At 47.8% G+C, this 16,027-nt stretch overlaps 2 protein-coding genes across 2 annotated transcripts in view; both read right to left on the bottom strand.

Annotated features, from left to right (window-relative positions):
• RAB44 (RAB44, member RAS oncogene family) overlaps window positions 1-911 on the bottom strand; it is a 42,329-nt gene extending 41,418 nt beyond the window's left edge. Inside the window, exon 1 of the mRNA XM_012727326.1 lies at window positions 705-911. Coding sequence (XP_012582780.1) covers window positions 705-911 — 207 coding nt within the window. The remainder of the gene's footprint in view (window positions 1-704) is intronic.
• Window positions 912-12,787: 11,876 nt separating this feature from the next.
• The window catches only part of CDKN1A (cyclin-dependent kinase inhibitor 1A (p21, Cip1)), a 9,296-nt gene continuing 6,056 nt past the window's right edge, over window positions 12,788-16,027 (bottom strand). Inside the window, exon 3 of the mRNA XM_004673427.2 lies at window positions 12,788-14,300. Within this exon, the coding sequence (XP_004673484.1) occupies window positions 14,251-14,300 (50 nt within the window). The 3' untranslated portion in view covers window positions 12,788-14,250. The remainder of the gene's footprint in view (window positions 14,301-16,027) is intronic.

The following is a 16,027-nucleotide window of genomic DNA, read 5'->3' as shown; positions in this document are numbered from 1 at the left end:
TGGATGTTAGCCTTTTTTAAAAATTGAACTCAGCAATCTTATCCTAACACTTTTCTGTCAAAAGAGCAATAAATAACCCAGCTTCTCGAATGCTCTGTGAACTGGCTGTAACATCTTACCGGCTCCCTCAGGGATTAATAACAATAATTAATTAGATAAGACCTTTCATAAGTGTTGGTTTTATATTTATTAGCAAAGATTGTTTGTTGTTTTTTTTTTTTTTTTAACTGTTGCATCAGCCATTTGTAAGAGTGGAATATAGGGAGGATCAGGAGGAGAGAGCAGACCCAGTGAAACTCTGGCAACCCACATAGGCTTCTTTGCAAAGGAAAATCAGTCTATATTGGTCTAGGTCACAGTCTGTGATTTCTTATTAGGAGACACAACCATGGCAGATCTTAACGTTTCACTGAAATTTAAAATCATTGACATAGTTTAATTTTCAGGCCTCTCACTATGCCCCAAGATAAACTTCACTGCTCAGAGGCCTAAAATTATACCATTTTTTACTTACTTGGCTTAGACTCCTTTGTTAAAATGCAAATGTTTCTAGAAGAGAGGAATGTATAAAGGCTATAAGTCTAGCTTTTGCTGAGAACAAGTTTTAGATAAGAGGAAAGAGCAAACAAATCCAGCCTTCCTGGGATGCCAAGTCTCAGGAGGCTGCAGAAAGGGACTCTGGGTGGGAAGGGCTGAGGACTCACCGCCAGATCGCTGCGGGTGACGAAGCCACTCTCCGTGGCACCGCAGTCCTGGAAGAAGGCCTGCAGTTCTGCAGCTGCCGCAGAAGACCAGGAGTCTGGCTCCGGGGCCACAGGGGTATCCTGGCCATGGGCTGGCTCCCATGTCTGCCGCCGGCGGCTGGAGCCCAGCTTCCGGCCTTTGCGGGGCACTCTCTGTCCGTTCTCCATGCTGCTTTGGCCTGGGACCGAGGAGAGGCGACAGGGTGCTAGACTACTGAACACAGTCACTCCCTGCCCAAAACTGTCTCCTGGCTCCCCCGTCACCCCAGAAGAAAATCCGCTGTGGCATGAAGGCCCGCCTGCTACATGGGCTAGCCTCTCTCCGGCCTCATTGCCCACCCCACCTTGGGAGGGCCTCCAGCACACCCTGTTCAAGGGTTCCCCTTCTGTGCCCTGTGCCTGCAATGCCCCAAGCTGTCCTTGAGCCCTTCTCCTCTCAGCAGTCTGCTCACCTGGCCATTATATGGGGGGGGGGGGGAACCCTGCGAAAAAGTTTCCGTTTTTTGACCTAGGTGTAGTAATTTAGGCTTCTCCGGGACCTCAGTTTGGAACAATCCTTAGCTCGAAAAAGTCCTAGCTTTTCTAGGACTTGCTGCCGCTCCAGCTCATTTCCTTACATCCTGGCAGCATCCAAATGACAGATTCTCACCTGCCTGGTAGACATGGCGCCAGAGCCCATGGTTTGGCGAGTGGGAACTGGACTGGCTGCTAGTCTCCACTTATCCCTCTCCCAGGCGTCCAAGCGGCCAGGACCTGCATAGCCCAGGAGAGCCCCAATCAGCACTTGCGGGAGAGATTGTACTCAACCTACATTTCCCGCCCAGCCTTGCTCTGGGCGTGTGTTGGGCCCTCAGTTGCTTCCCGCCTCCTCACCTGACTCACACTGCCCCCTAAAATGTGGGCTATTCTACTAGGCCAGCTCTTTAAACAAGGTTGATGTTGTAAAAGAAAAAATAAGTCAGGGGGATTGTGCTCTGTTCAAGAGATTGAAGAGAAATGCCTGATGATAAATGATCTTTGGCTGGATTTGTTTTCAGAAAAATAAAAAAGGAGGAATAAGACACATTCTCGGGACAAGTAGGGAAACCTGCATCTCGACTATCCACACGTGTTACGTGTGATGAAGGTGTGGTTAGGGTTCCGAATAAAGGTTAAGCAAACAAATAAAAAAGTGTGAGGGTCCTTCCAGGTTAAAGTGCAGCACTGTGAAGCTATCAGCAACCGATGCAGCAGGAGTTCGATCCCCGCTAGGAGGTGACCCACATGGTGCAGCAGACCTCTCCTGTGTCGCCTGCTGCTCCCCTCGGGAGCGTGCTTTGTCAATCTTCCTCACTCTGTCTCTGGTGAATCCTCTCACCCCACACCTCTCTGGTCTCTACCCCAGTTCTTGTATTTATAAATAAATAAATCTTTAAAAAAGAAAATGAGTGAGTGTGTATAAATGGGGTGAAATGTAGAGAGGGGAATTCCTTCCCCTGATAGCTCCCATTCCCCTATCATCCTCCCTTACCCAGGGAGACAATAACAAGGACAACACAGCCCCCTTGGGTCACATCTGTCTACTGAAACCACATCCATCTCCACTCACCGTGCCCCTAAGAAGGGAGTCCTCTCCCTCATGACCCTGTGACTCCAGCCTGTGGACCCTGTGGCTGGGTCTTGCGGGTTGTACCACAGAAAGACCATAGTGGTGACGATGTGGATGAGGGTGAAATTCCATAAAAGCGGGGATCTGGGGGCCCTTCCTGGTGGCACAATGGGTTAGGACACAGCACTGCAAGCTAACCGCAGCCACTTCAGTGAGAGTTCGATCCCCGGCCCCGGAGGTGGCCACAGCAGACCTCACATGACCCTCCCACTGTTCCCCCAGCAGTGTACTTCGTTGATCTGCTTGTTCTGCTCCCCACTCTGTCTCTGGTGAGTTGTCTCACTGCCCTTGTACCTCTGGCCTGTACCCCAATTCTGTATACAAAAATAAATAAATTTTAAAAAAAAAGCAGGGAACCGGACAGATAGCAGGTAGCCCTAGGAAGGTAAAGGGGAGAGGCTCCTGGACTGCACTGTTCCGACTGATGTGGTGATGGGCATTTGGCCTCCTATAGGCGAGGACGGTCCTCCAGGGACAGCAGAGTCCACTGGCTCTGAGGGCAGCTGCTGATGCCTTTGGTGGGGTGGGCACTGGGGGAGATGAGAAGAAGGTACTGCTTGCCTCCCAAATGTCAGGGACCTGCTGGAACTGAGCTATGCAGGTGCAGCTGACCAGGAACTCCCTGAAAGTGAGTTCCTGCTTTGTCATGGGCGGGGACCCCCTACACTACTCAGGAAGAGACCCCCTCCGTGGGGTGAGCGCTGCTGGGCAGGTCACCAGCACCTGGAGGAACAGCGGCGGGCAGGACACAGTCCCAGCATAGCACAGACCTGACACCCGGCAGGCTTTGCTCAGGTTGGCAGGCTTGGAAGTTCAAGTTTTACCTGCAGTCTGACCAAAGAGATAACATGTACAAGCATGAGATAAGCCTCCCAGTGCTGAGGCAAGGCACTAGGGGAAGAGTCTGCTATCACATGGGTGTGCCAGCCTGGAATCGGCCAGCTCCCACAGTGAAGGAAGTGGGAATCCTGTAATAAAGCTCTTTGACCACACCCAGGGCAATCTTTGTCTCACTTTCTGAGAGTTCTTAATGGAGCTCACCTCCTTCCAGGAGGTCCCTGACATTTTGGAGGAAGGCAGTAACTTCCTCTCACCTCCCCCACCCCCCAACCCCCATGCCACCCCACCCCAGGCCTCAGCAGCCGCCCTCAGCACCAGTGGATTCTCTTGCCCCTAGACGACCATCCTTGCCTGCAGGAGACTGGGGCAGAATACCTGTCGCCATCAGCCAGAGATGGTGTAGACCCTCCTCACAGGCGTACAGTACACCCTAGAAACAGTCTGCGTCCCCTCCACGGCCAGGCAAAAGGACGCCCTTCAGCCAGTCCTCACATGCATAGCTAAGCAGACATGCACATGTGTTCACCCACTCCCCCTCAGTCAGCCATCACCCACCCCCCCACACCCTCTCAGTCAGACTGACACGGCACCCCTCACGGCTGTATGCCATTTGTGCCTTGTAGTCACCGCTCACTCACAACCACAGGCCTGAGGGTTGGTAGCAGAACCCCTATCCTCCGCATGTTCCCCTGAGTAGATAGTGGTCATCTCACACCCTGTACAGTAGGAAACCCCCTCATGACCGGGAGCACATCCTCACCTTCCTCACCCAAGAATCATAGAAAGTTTGAGGCCAATCTTGAGAGTAAATGAATCCCACTCCCAGGCACCTATAGGAATCAGCTCCCCTCTGTCATACTCAGGTAGGGGAGCAGGATCCACAGGCCTTCTGTCAGGAATAGCCAAGTAAGAAGAATGAGGTAGAGGATAGTATGATATCTACAGGTTCCCGGAGTGTCCCCCCATGCTATCCTCTCACCAAAGGGAAGAGGAACTGGCCTGCTCTTCACTTCATCTCAAAGAATAGCGATAGTCACAGAACCCAAATTGTCCCAGTTAGAACTGAGAAATCACCTAGTGCTTTATTCTAGTCTACTTTTCCTCTCTCTTACCTTCACTAGCTTGGTAGAGAGATGTTGAGGCTCTGAGAGGCCAGATGAGGACCAGTAACCAATCCCACTCTCCCACCAAAGTGCCCGCCATTGCCACCGCTAAACTTTGCAGAGAGCTCCAAATTCATGAGAAAGGAGAACTCAGCCCTTTATCCCCTTTTCTTAGGAGTTAGATGGCTCATCTGCCCCTTCCCCCTGCTGATCCCTCCAAAAATAAAAGGCATGGCAACTAGGGGTAGCTCCCACCTCTCAAAGGTTTCCAGTCCTCCACGTAGCTCTGTACCTCCTGGACCTGGTGATGAGCTACAACTGCCTGGAGTAGCTCACAAGCTCTGGAGCTGTTAACAGTCTTCTCTCTTGCCTAATCACTCTTTCCGCTGCCTAGCAAGTCAATCTCCTTTGTTAATCTATGGGACTTCCTGTAGAAGTGATAACTGGGTATTCTTTCACAATCTTGCCTGTTCTCCTTAGACCCCCTTACCCTGGGATCCTGGAACTGGAAAATGCTGGAGCAGGCAGTGAATTCCCTCCAACCAAAGGCTCTGAAGAATGAGGTGGACTGCTCAATATCACCCAGCCCTTAGTGGTAAAGCCAGAGCTTGGACCCAAATGTTTGGTTGGTAAGGTGATGCCATACCCTACCCCAGCCAAAGTGTTGATGGATACAGTCAAGGCCAAAGGTGCGTATGGGAGTTGACTGTCCTGGGGTCACTGCACACTATAATTACACACACCTGACCTTGGGTGCTCACTCTCAGTATCTTGGATTACCAGGGAGATGTACATTCAAATCATCTTTCAGTGAATAATCTAACCTAATACCAAAATATATTGTAGAGCTACAACCACCAGAACAGTATGGTACTGGAGAGTAAATAGGAATAATTAAATCTAGGGAAAAGAATAAAGTATAGATAGGCATTGATGCAACTATATATGGGATAAAATGCTTAATAAAGGTAGCATTTCAAATCAGTGGAGAGAAGGTAGTTTATTCAATATACTATTGAGACAATGAGCCAGGTATCTGCAAAAAAAAAAAAAAAAATTGGTGGCCTCCTTGGTGGCATAGTGGTTAAGTATCAGTTCTAACACTGCAATGACCTGGGTTCTATCCTTGGTCAGGTAGTTAATCCACATGGCACAGCAGATTCCTCCTGTTCCCCTTGCTGGGGGTACATTTCAGTAGATCTGCCTGTTCTGCTCCCCACTCCCTATCTGGTGAATCTTCTCACCTTCCCTGCTCCCTCCCACGCCTTTGACCTACATCTCAGTTCTTCCACACAAAATAAATAAATATCTTACAATAAAGGAATCACTCCAAAAAAAAAAAAAAAAAGCAAAGTTGGAGTGATGAAATAATTCCATATGAATCAAATTTTAAGTATAAAAAAAGTCATAAAAATATATATTGTCTGGAATTTTAAAGTAAAGGGTTGGGAAAGGAGGAAATAGATGTGAAACAGATGAAATAATTCTGGCCCTGGCTCATTAATTGTTGAGGGAACAACTGGCTTATTCAGTGTGTGTTTGAACAAATGACATAAGAAATTATGGGATAATTGTTTAAATAATCTTGGAGCAGGTAAAGGCTATCAGGCATATAAAAACCTCATTAGAGGCCATAAAAGAAGACTGAAACATATGATTAGAAACTTTCAAGTACAAAATAAAACAACTAAATGCAAAAGAAAGTCACCATTGACTAGTCAAAAGTCAAATATTAAAAAAATACTCACTTATCATGGAAAATAAGCCAGTTCTCTCCTTAGAAGTTCCTACAGACCAATGAATAACCAATAATGCATTGAGAAATTACCACCATATGTGAAGAAACAACCACACACACACAGAAATCATTGGGTTTTAAATGCATGAAAAATTCTTATCTTCACACATAATAAGATGAATCTGAAAATATAATTAAATGTCATTTTAAGTTATCCAATTGGGAAAGCTTTTAAAAATTTGATAATATACTATTCTGTGTTATATAAGATGTAGGAAAAGAGTTTCACAAGTTTGGTAAGAACATAAATTATAATATAACCTATCTTTCATTTAAAAATGTTGATATCTATTAACATTTAACATACAAAAAGCTGTTTACTCAGCAATTTCATTTCTAATCATTTGTTTAAAGAATAAACAAAATGACGACATAAAAGGAAATTCATATAGCGTTCTCTGTAGTAGAAAAGGATTGGAAACAACCTAAATTTCCATCAACAAGGAAGTGATTAATGAACTCTGATATGTCCCCACAATGGTCTTTTATGCCATTGGGAAGAAAGTAAAAAAGATCCACCTTGAACGACCTTTAAGATATATTACTCAATAAAAAGGTTAGGTGCCGAAAAGTGACTACAGTTATCTTCTGTATGAAGGAAAAAAGTGTATATGTGTGGGTGAAATTTGTGCTCTACAAGTACACATACATTCATTGTGTTTGTAAATGTGTAGGGTATTTCTGACAGAATATACAAGAACCTGGCTGCCGCTGGGCTGGAGATAAACAGTAAGATGGAGGAGGGACATTTCTGTTTCACTTCTTGTTTTGTGCCATCTTTATACATTACCCAATCAAAATAAATGTTAACATTTAGGGACCATCACTGAAGGCAATATGAGAGTTGCTTTTACCATTTTTGCATACTTTTTTTGTATATCTAAGATGACTTCAAACCAAAAATTGAATTAATTTAATTTCTAAATAAATATATAGTCTCACAACCACTCATCCTTTTTGACCCATTTTTATAACTAAGGAAAGTGATACTCAGAGAATTCTATGGTGTCAATTCAATAAAGACTTTTTTTATTATAAACAAATAAGGAGGCTGTTATAATAATCCAGGCAAGAAGTGATGAGTTAGACCAGGAGACAGTGATAGAGGTGGTATCAGTGGTAGAGATACTGAGAAGTGACTGGACTCGATATATTCCGAAAGTAGGGTTAACAGTATTTATTGCTAGATTCGGGCAAATACAATAAATCTTCATTTCTCTGGGAACAAAGTGAAGTTGGGTTTTTTACGACCCAACCCCTCGAATCTCAAGTTCACTTACCTCCCACCACCACCACCAGCCTATCTCCCAGCCATGGAAATGAAAAGACTCGTGGTCACAGCCCTCTCCGATGCGTAATCTCCCCCTTTGCGTGGGTTCAGGAGAGAGACCCGCCCAGGAGCTCAGGATGATTATAGGGTAAATGAGCTAAAAATGAGGCTTTTTTGCGCCCACCCACCTAGCCTCTATGGCTGGCGTGTGCAGTCTTTCAGTCCTTCCATGATTGTGGACACCAGGGCTCAAGAGTGTAGGTACAAGAATGCCTGAAGGTGCGTGCCTGGGCTTAGAAGGGAGGGGTAACGGGGCAGCGTCAGGCTCTCTGCTGGTGACCCTCCAGGGCCTGAGAAACAGAGGTAGGATTGTTAAGGGGAAGGATGTCCTAAAGGAACTCTGCAGTGTCTTGTGCCCCACAGACAGGCGGCCCAGACCACTCTGGGCTACCCTGTAACAGCATCTCCTCAGCAGAAAGGAATACTTGGGGATGCGATAATAAGCCAACTTCCCCAGGCAGGATGGAGCGGGTCATCCCTCTGATTGTGGTATCAGCCTTGACCTCGCAGTACCTCAGCCTTCTCATTGCTGCGCTAGTTTACCGGCGGCTGTGAGAACCCATCGTGAACCTACCTGGTCTGGGATGGCTGCACAACAAGCATGTAACCCAGTGCTCAGGCAGAGTTAGAGCCAGGGCTTTTTGGAAGCACTGGAGTTCATTTTAACCATATGGTGTCTCTGGCCTGTGAGGCCCACCTGGTCACTCAGAAACTAAATATTACCAAAATTGAATAACTGCCCAAGGATCAAAGACAGAATGTTTTATGAAGTCTTTGTACTCACTAATTTTCAGTTCCCTAAAGATGCTTGAGTTCACTTTAGAGCTTAGTAGACCCTGAAGCTGTTCTGGGGAACAGAGGCCAGAGCTGGGACTCAACAAGGATACCAGAGTCCCCTTTCCTCCAGCTACAGGCTCCAAACTCTCTCTAGAAGGAGCTTATGCAGGCTAACAGGCCCTTGGCCGTCCCAAGAAACTTGTTTTGATGTTGCATTTGAAAAGTGCCCTTTAGGTAAGATTGAGAAATCCTAGGTTTTGCCAAAGATGAAGGAGGGGCCCTGAAAGAGAGAGGCCCCACCAGCCTCGTCCTAGGTCTGCCTCAGTGGGCAGGGCACTTCTCCTTTCTGGCTTACTGAGCAGGATTGTGACCTACTGTCACTAGCTGGTTATCCTGGCTCGCCACCACTTCCTGTGGGCATGACTCAGGCAAGTGACTTTGGGCTCGCTGCCTCAGTTTCTCATCTGTAAAATTAAGCTGGTAATTGTGCCTACCCTATAGGCTTGTGGCAATTAAATGCTATAAGCCTTATAAAGCATTTGGAATGATGTTAGGCAAATGTTAATCAATGCTCACTGCTCTTATTTGGGGGGTTGTTACAAAGAAGAGACTGAGCTCAAGAATCCTCAGCTTTGGGCATCCCTGATGGTGCAAGGATTAAAGTCTCGGTGCTATCAATCTACCCACAGCCATTGTAGTGTGAGTTCAATCCCCAGCCAGGGAGCTGACCCACATGGCACAGCAGACCTCTCCTGTCTTGCCCACTGCTCCCCTCAGCAGTGTGTTTCAATCTGCCAACTTACAGATGACTCTAGCTTGGCTAAAGGATAGTTACAGCAGCCATGGTTGATGGCCCACTTATACCACAGGCCCATATCTATGTTCACTTTAACCTTTGCTAGATAGTTCCTGGCAGGGAAATAGCTTCTCACATTAAATATTTGCTGTCTTCTGGTCATCCCAACCATCATGGGTACTTGCTCCACCTGGAAGGAGAAACCTGAACTTGCCCCTGGAGGCAGCCCTCCATCCATCATGGAGAGTGTCCACAGGTAAGCACTTCAAGAGAAAATTCTAGAATACATTCCCCATGGTCTCCTTCAGCCTCCCTGGGGATTTAAATCCCAGGAGCACATACCAGAACTTGCTTACCAACACCTGGAAAAGTGTTTTCCTTTCCTTTTTCACATTCTCCACTCTCCTCCTTGTACTCCCAGGGACCACCTCCAGAGTAAATCAACTACACACAAATTCTTGTCTCAGGTTGCTTTTGCAGGGGGGAAAATCCTAAGATAGTTAAAACCAGAAATGGCAGAACTGGCTTTCGATTCCTGACAAGAGCAATGACGAAGAGATGGACTGCTTGCAGTGAGCAGCTTTCCCTCAGCCTGCCAGGCTCATGGGAGAGAACAGTCTCCAGGCCCTGGAACCCACACAAAGGACTCACCTGCAGTGGAGGCCTCCCAGAATGATGGAGGCCTGTCTGCCTTGACCTCCAGCCCATGTTCCCTCCTTGCCTCTATACCAGATTCACCAAATCTTTTCTTCTTTTTCTTTTTTTTTTTATTTAAAGATTTATTTATTTATTCATACAGAACTGGGGTACAGGCCAGAGATGCAGAGGGTGAGAAGATTCAACAAAGGCAGAGCAGGGAGCAGAACAGGCAGATCGAGGAGGTACATTGCTGAGGGGAGCAGCGGGCGGGTCAGGAAAGGTCTGCTGCGCTGTGTGGGTCACCTCCGGGGCAGGCGGGAATCGAACTCATGTGGAAGTGGCTTAAGCGTCTTAGTGCTTTAACCTGCTGTGCCACCAGGGAGGGCCCCACCAAACCTTTTCTTAAAGGATGATAGTAAATATTTTAGGTTGGTGGGCTACATGGTCTCTGTTGCAAGTCAAGTGTGCTTTTGCCCTACTTTTAAAATACAGTGCAAAACAGCCATAGGCAATAGGTAAGCAAATGGGTATGTCTGCATTCCAATAAAACTATACCAAAACAGGCAGTTGCCCATGGAGCTGTGGTTTGCTCGACCCTTCTCTAGACCAGTAATTAGGGCCAGGTCTCAGCATTGCCTGAGCAGGAAAGTACAGTCCTTGCTACAGGAGGAAATAATTTACAAAAAAACTACAGGCTAGCTGATATATATTAACAGGAACAGAAGGACACATAAGGGAGGAGATCTTGAGGGTGTGGGACTGGGTTGAGGGAATACAAGACGGCATAAAGTGTTTTTATGGAGGCTCTCTCTTGATTCAGCATTGAACACTCTGGCAAGGCCCTTGGGTTCTGGTCCTAACACATTGAACTGCTGAATTGCTTGGTCCTTAGAGCTTAGACAAGATCATGGCTTAGAGTGAGTAGAGTGGTGATGCTGGGGAGAGCCTGGGGGAAGGGTTGGATGGCTCAGAGAGGTGAGCAAGACTGCAGGGGCTCACTGCGTGAGATCCCACCTGCTTACCATCTTCCCCAGGAAGACGCTCCTTCTCCAAGCAATAAAGGATGCACTAGTGAGGGGAGCTCAGGGCTGGCTGAGCACAGGCTCCTGTGGGATGTTATGGCCACTGGTGACAGAGAAAGTACAATTCCAGTGGACCAGAGGCCACAAAGGGCTTCTGAATCATTAGGTGGACACAAGGCCTGAATGGTCACCAGGGGCCTTTGATGTGAGGATCCTGTGGCAGGGGTGTTCCCAGGGAACACCCAGAGCATTTGATGAGGGCATCGCTTGATTTAAGCAGCACAGAGCAAGGGTGATAATGCCATTTGCCAGCATGGAAAATGGCAATCCCTCGCCCGGTTTTCAGATTTAAGCTAAGTTTAACACCCAGACCTACTTATTGAAGAGAAAGCCATAGACCACTATTAAGTATATAAATACTTCAAATGTTCTCCCCAAAGTATGCTCTGGCTAGTTGCCAGAAGAGGTATACAGTATTGAAAAAGAAATAACCAGACCTTTTGAAGTCTGTTGAACTAGAATTGTTACCAGGTAACCCAAAATACCATTACAGTTTCCTTTCATAGCAGGGGGAGCTATGAGGTCAGGTGATAAATGGAATCCCAGTGATGTTCATTTGAGTCTGATGGGCTCAATGGGTGTGGGCCCACCCCTGTGACTATCTCCCAGACCCTGCTGCAAATTGGGATGGACACAAATAGCAGGGAGCTGATCCCTCACATCGGCTCCCCAACATACGGAACATGAACCATTATGGGAAAAGAAGCAAGTATAAGTCTCTAAAATTATCTCACTGGTCAAGATAGTTAATCAGAAGTAATACCACATCCCAGGTATTGCAGAGGTTAGCAATACCCTGAAAGACTCAAAGGATGTGGGGGTTGTTTTGTTACCGGCACACAGCTGCTTCAGTGGTGACGACCAGCAGGAGCAGTGGTGTCCTGTCACCCTGCTGCACCACCACAAGTCAATTGTGGCAATTGCTCCTCAGAGCTCAGTAATTGCCTTTTTGTCAGTTGCGGCAGTTGCTCTTCAGAGACCTTTTATGTAGCAGTGTACTTCCTGGATTGTGGAATGGACCAACCAGGTGCAAGCTATGAGGCGATTGGTGCTAAATGGTCTGATCAGCCACAGGATTGAAACTTGTTACCAGGACCCAGCTGTCTCAGCAGCAGGAGCCACCAGGAGCAGTGGTGTTCTCTTGCCCTAATGTTCCACCCCAATGCTGGGCCCTCCCTGGTGACACAATGGGGTAAAGCAGAGCACTGTGAAGCTAACCACAGCCACTGCAGGATGAGTTCGAACCCCGGCCAGGAGGTGACCCATATGGCACAGCAGACCTCTCCTGTCTCACCTGCTGTTCCCCTCAGCAGTGTATTTCAGTACATCTGCCTGTGCTGTTCCCCGTTCTGTCTCTGATGGATCCTCTCAGCCCCTGAGTATCTGTCCTGTACTCCAGTTCTTATAGGCATAAATAAATAATTCTTTTTTAAAAAAAGAATAATGCTGCTATGAACGTCTTTTGGTAGAAATATGTACTCAATTCTCTTGATTATTTTTCAGAGAACCCAGCTAAGATAAATTCTCTGCATGATGGGACAGGCATGAGGAGAGGAAGTGTTAAAGTATTGCCAATAGTTGAAGATATTTCCCAATCCTTAAGATATTTTATACTTTTACCAGCAAGGCGAGAGTCCTAGTTGTTCCACATGACTGTCAACGCTTGGCATTGTAAATCTTTTTCATCTTCGTCATCCAAATAGGAGTGTAGTGGTGTCTTATTGCGGTTTTAATTTGCATTGTCCTGATGAGTAATAATGTCAAACAATATGTTCTTTCCTTAAAAGACCACACATCAAACCAAATCATTGACGCTGGTGATCTTTGTAGAGGTGTGATCACTTACTGCTTTTGCTTGTTGTCTGTTTATTTTTTTGTTTTTTTGCCTCCTAATCTTCCTGTTTGCTACAATGTCTGCATTTTGTACTCCAAATATGTCATTTTTTAATTTATAGAACCTCCCAGAAACTCCACCTACTTGTTCTTATAAATAACAAACTATATTGACCACCACAGTAATAATAGCACAAGTAAAATCACCAAGAAATATTTATTGAGCACCTGCTGGATACCCAGAACTGTGGGAGGAGCTGTGAAGGACAGAGTCCTGCCCTAAGAGGCTTACAGTCTAGGTGAAGACAGGGGAACCAGGACACGGAGCCTGGAGAGAGCCGGCCAGGGCAGGGTGTTACAGGAGCTGGTAGGCATTTGGGGTCAGACCTTCCTACGGCTTTGATGTCTCCAGGGCTCAGCAGTTAGAGCCAGGAAGGATAAGTCACAACTCCGTGGTCCACATGAGCCCACTTTATGTGTCCAACCCACAGCCTCTACTTCCGTCATCTTAAAACACCTGACTCCTTGTTCAGCTGCTTTTCAAAGTGCAATGAAATTGGGAGAGGGCGGGCAAATGGGGAAGGTGCTTGGATGAGTTCCAGGGGCTGGTGTCACACTCCTCCTCTTCCTCCTAAGAAAATCTTCTCCTCCCCACATGCTCCTTAACAAAGAGATCTCCACTCAAGGAGGCCTGCCTGGTCACCCAGGACCCCGCACCCAAGAGCTAAGGCTGGCGGGAGGAGTCATAGCAGTTTGAGCTACCTGAGGTAGAACCAGGGGCCCCCTACTTTTAACATGTCTCTTCTCCTTTCAGTCCACTGGGTCGGGAAGGACAGCACCCCATAGCTGTCACCAGGGCCAGGGCCCACAAGGGCCCAGAGAAAGAACCTGGGGGCGGGGAGAGGAAGAAAGGACTTGAAGGCCCAGCTGGAAAGGAGGGGCATTCAGGACTCCTGGAAAAGTGCAGGGGGGCGGGGGGATCCAGCAGGGTGGAGGCCCAACACGAGGCTGGCTCCTCTGTGGGCTGCAGAGGGAGTGAGGAGAGGCAGGGTGGTTTGCTACAAGACTCCGCCTTCCTGGTGCCCCGACACTGCGGGCCAGAGCACTGCCAGTCTGACCCTGTCCCAGGCTGTGCCCTCTTCTTCAAGGCCACCTTGTCCAACCTTAGGAAGGTGAAGGACCTCCAGACTTTACATGATGTTCCCCCTCTGCAGGGGCCCCCTTCAAAGTGCTTTTTGTTTACTTCTCAAATGATAAAGAACGCAAGTCTGAGAATGCAGGAAAGGGGCAGTTCCTATCAGCCAGGAGACAGGGACTAAGTACACAACCCTTCCTGAGAGTGCCCCCCAGGGTGAGGGTCATGCCAACCCACCTTGCCCGCTAGGAGAGAGGAAATGGAGAGTGGAGGATAAGGAGTCTTAAATAAGTTGGCATAATAAAAATACCTAGCGCCCTAATATGCCTAGTGTGTTACTGTCTAACTTCTTTTTTAAATAATCCTAATGCAGGGGCCAGGGTAGCAAGCAGGGTATGTACATGAGGAATTTAAATTAAAGCACAAATAATTAAGACGTACAAACTGAAGGGCTAAGACAGAAGATGTAGAAGGGGCTGCGGGAAGAGCCCCCTTGTTTCCAGGAGTGAGGCCTCTGGTGAGCAGGTTAGGGCTTCCTCTTGGAGAAGACCAGCCGGCGTTTGGAGTGATAGAAGTCTGAGGAGAGAGAACACGAGTCAGTCAGGCCAGGAGGAAGCAGGCACAGCAGAGACACCCAGACAGGGCAAACTGCAGAGGGGCCAGGGCCCCCCTCCCAGGGGCCTAAAGGACACTGGCCCACTGCAGGGGAGAGCTGCAACTTCTCTGCTGCTGGGGCGGGGATGGGCATTTACCGGGCATCCCACCGCCCCCCACAGATGTGACTGGTACCAGGACCGACACCCATCGCCTGCACTGGGCCAAGCTACCCAGTGTGGAAGCCGCTAGCTCTGTGCTACTTAAGCGAACTCAAAGCAAACGAAAACTTCAGTTCCTTGGTCACACTAGCCACCCGTCAGGAGCTCATGGGTAACTGCCTCCTTGTTCTGGGATATGTCTACTCCAGGGTTTCCACCTCATAGGCCATGAACAGGGCTCTATACGCAGCATGTCAGCTACTGTTACCACCGTCGCTGTTGTTCTCACCCAGCTGCTAACTGGCAGTGGGGCTTGGCTTTACCTCTCTGCGCCTCAAGTTCTTCACCTATAAAATGAGGGTGACTGATACGGTGCTATACAGATCCAATAAAGAGCTCTCTCATAAGCCTTGGGTCTAGGACTGCATGTCAGCCTGATTCACTCATTATCAAGCACCTACTATGTGCCAGACACCATTTTAGATGCTGGAGAGCCAGCCATGACCGAAGGGCATACAGGTCCCTTTTCAGGGAGACGATACGCTAGTAGAGGAGATGGGTAACCAGCAAGATAGGGAAGTGGCTTTTGATAATTAGCTGTTAAAAGAAAGTGCCAAGGCCCTCCCTGGTGGAGCAGCGGGTTAAAGCACAGCACTGAGAATCTAAAAAGCCGCTTCCGCATGAGTTCGATTCCCACCTGCCCCGGAGGTGACCACATGGCGGGGCAGACCTCTCCTGACCCGCCCGCTGCTCCCCTCAGCAGTGTACTTCGTCGACCTGCCTGTTCTGTTCCCCACTCTGTCTCTGGTGAAGCCTCTCACCATCCCTGAGCCTCTGGCCTGTACCCCAGTTCTGTATGCACAAATAAATCTTTAAAAAAAAATTTTTTTTTTAAAAAAAAAAAGAAAAAGAAAGTGCCAAAAAGAAGAGAATAGGCAAGGTTGGGGAACAGAAGTGCATGTGATGGAGGAAAGTTAAAGTTTGGATAGGATGACCAGGAAATGATCATCAGTTTTCTCTCTACCTCGCTGAGTCTTGTCTCTTTGCCTATATGAGTCGTAAGACTGTCACATGGTAGAAGACTGATAAGGACTAAATGAAAATCATCTTAGAAACTTAGCAAAGGGGGCTTTCCCTGGTGGCGCAACCGGTTAAAGCACCGCATGATGAAGCTCTATGAAGCCACTGCAGCACGAGTTTGATCCCTGGCCAGGGAGCTGACCCACATGGTGCAGCTGACCTCTCCTGACCAGCCCACTGCTGTCTATACTTCATCAGTTGGCCTGTTCTGCTCCCTGCTCTGTCTCTGGTGAATCCTCTCACCCACCACACCTCGCCTGTACCCCAGTTCTGTAAGCATAAATAAATAAATCTTAAAAAAAAAAAAAGAAAGAAAGAAAAGAAAAGAAAAGAAACTTAGCAAAGGGCCTAAAGGGCCTGGCTATTTATTCCCCCAGTGCCAGCTAGCTAAGCTGGCTGCAGATTGGCAGCCACTTCCTCTGGGATGGAACCCCGTGGGACTCCTCTGGCTGGGGCCCCGTGGGACTC

This window comes from Condylura cristata, unplaced genomic scaffold (assembly GCF_000260355.1).
Source record: "Condylura cristata isolate star-nosed mole 26May11 unplaced genomic scaffold, ConCri1.0 scaffold00001, whole genome shotgun sequence".
NCBI classification, from domain to species: Eukaryota; Metazoa; Chordata; class Mammalia; order Eulipotyphla; family Talpidae; genus Condylura; species Condylura cristata.
Note: the sequence above shows the minus strand (reverse complement) of the source record. Positions and strands in the feature narration are given on the sequence as shown.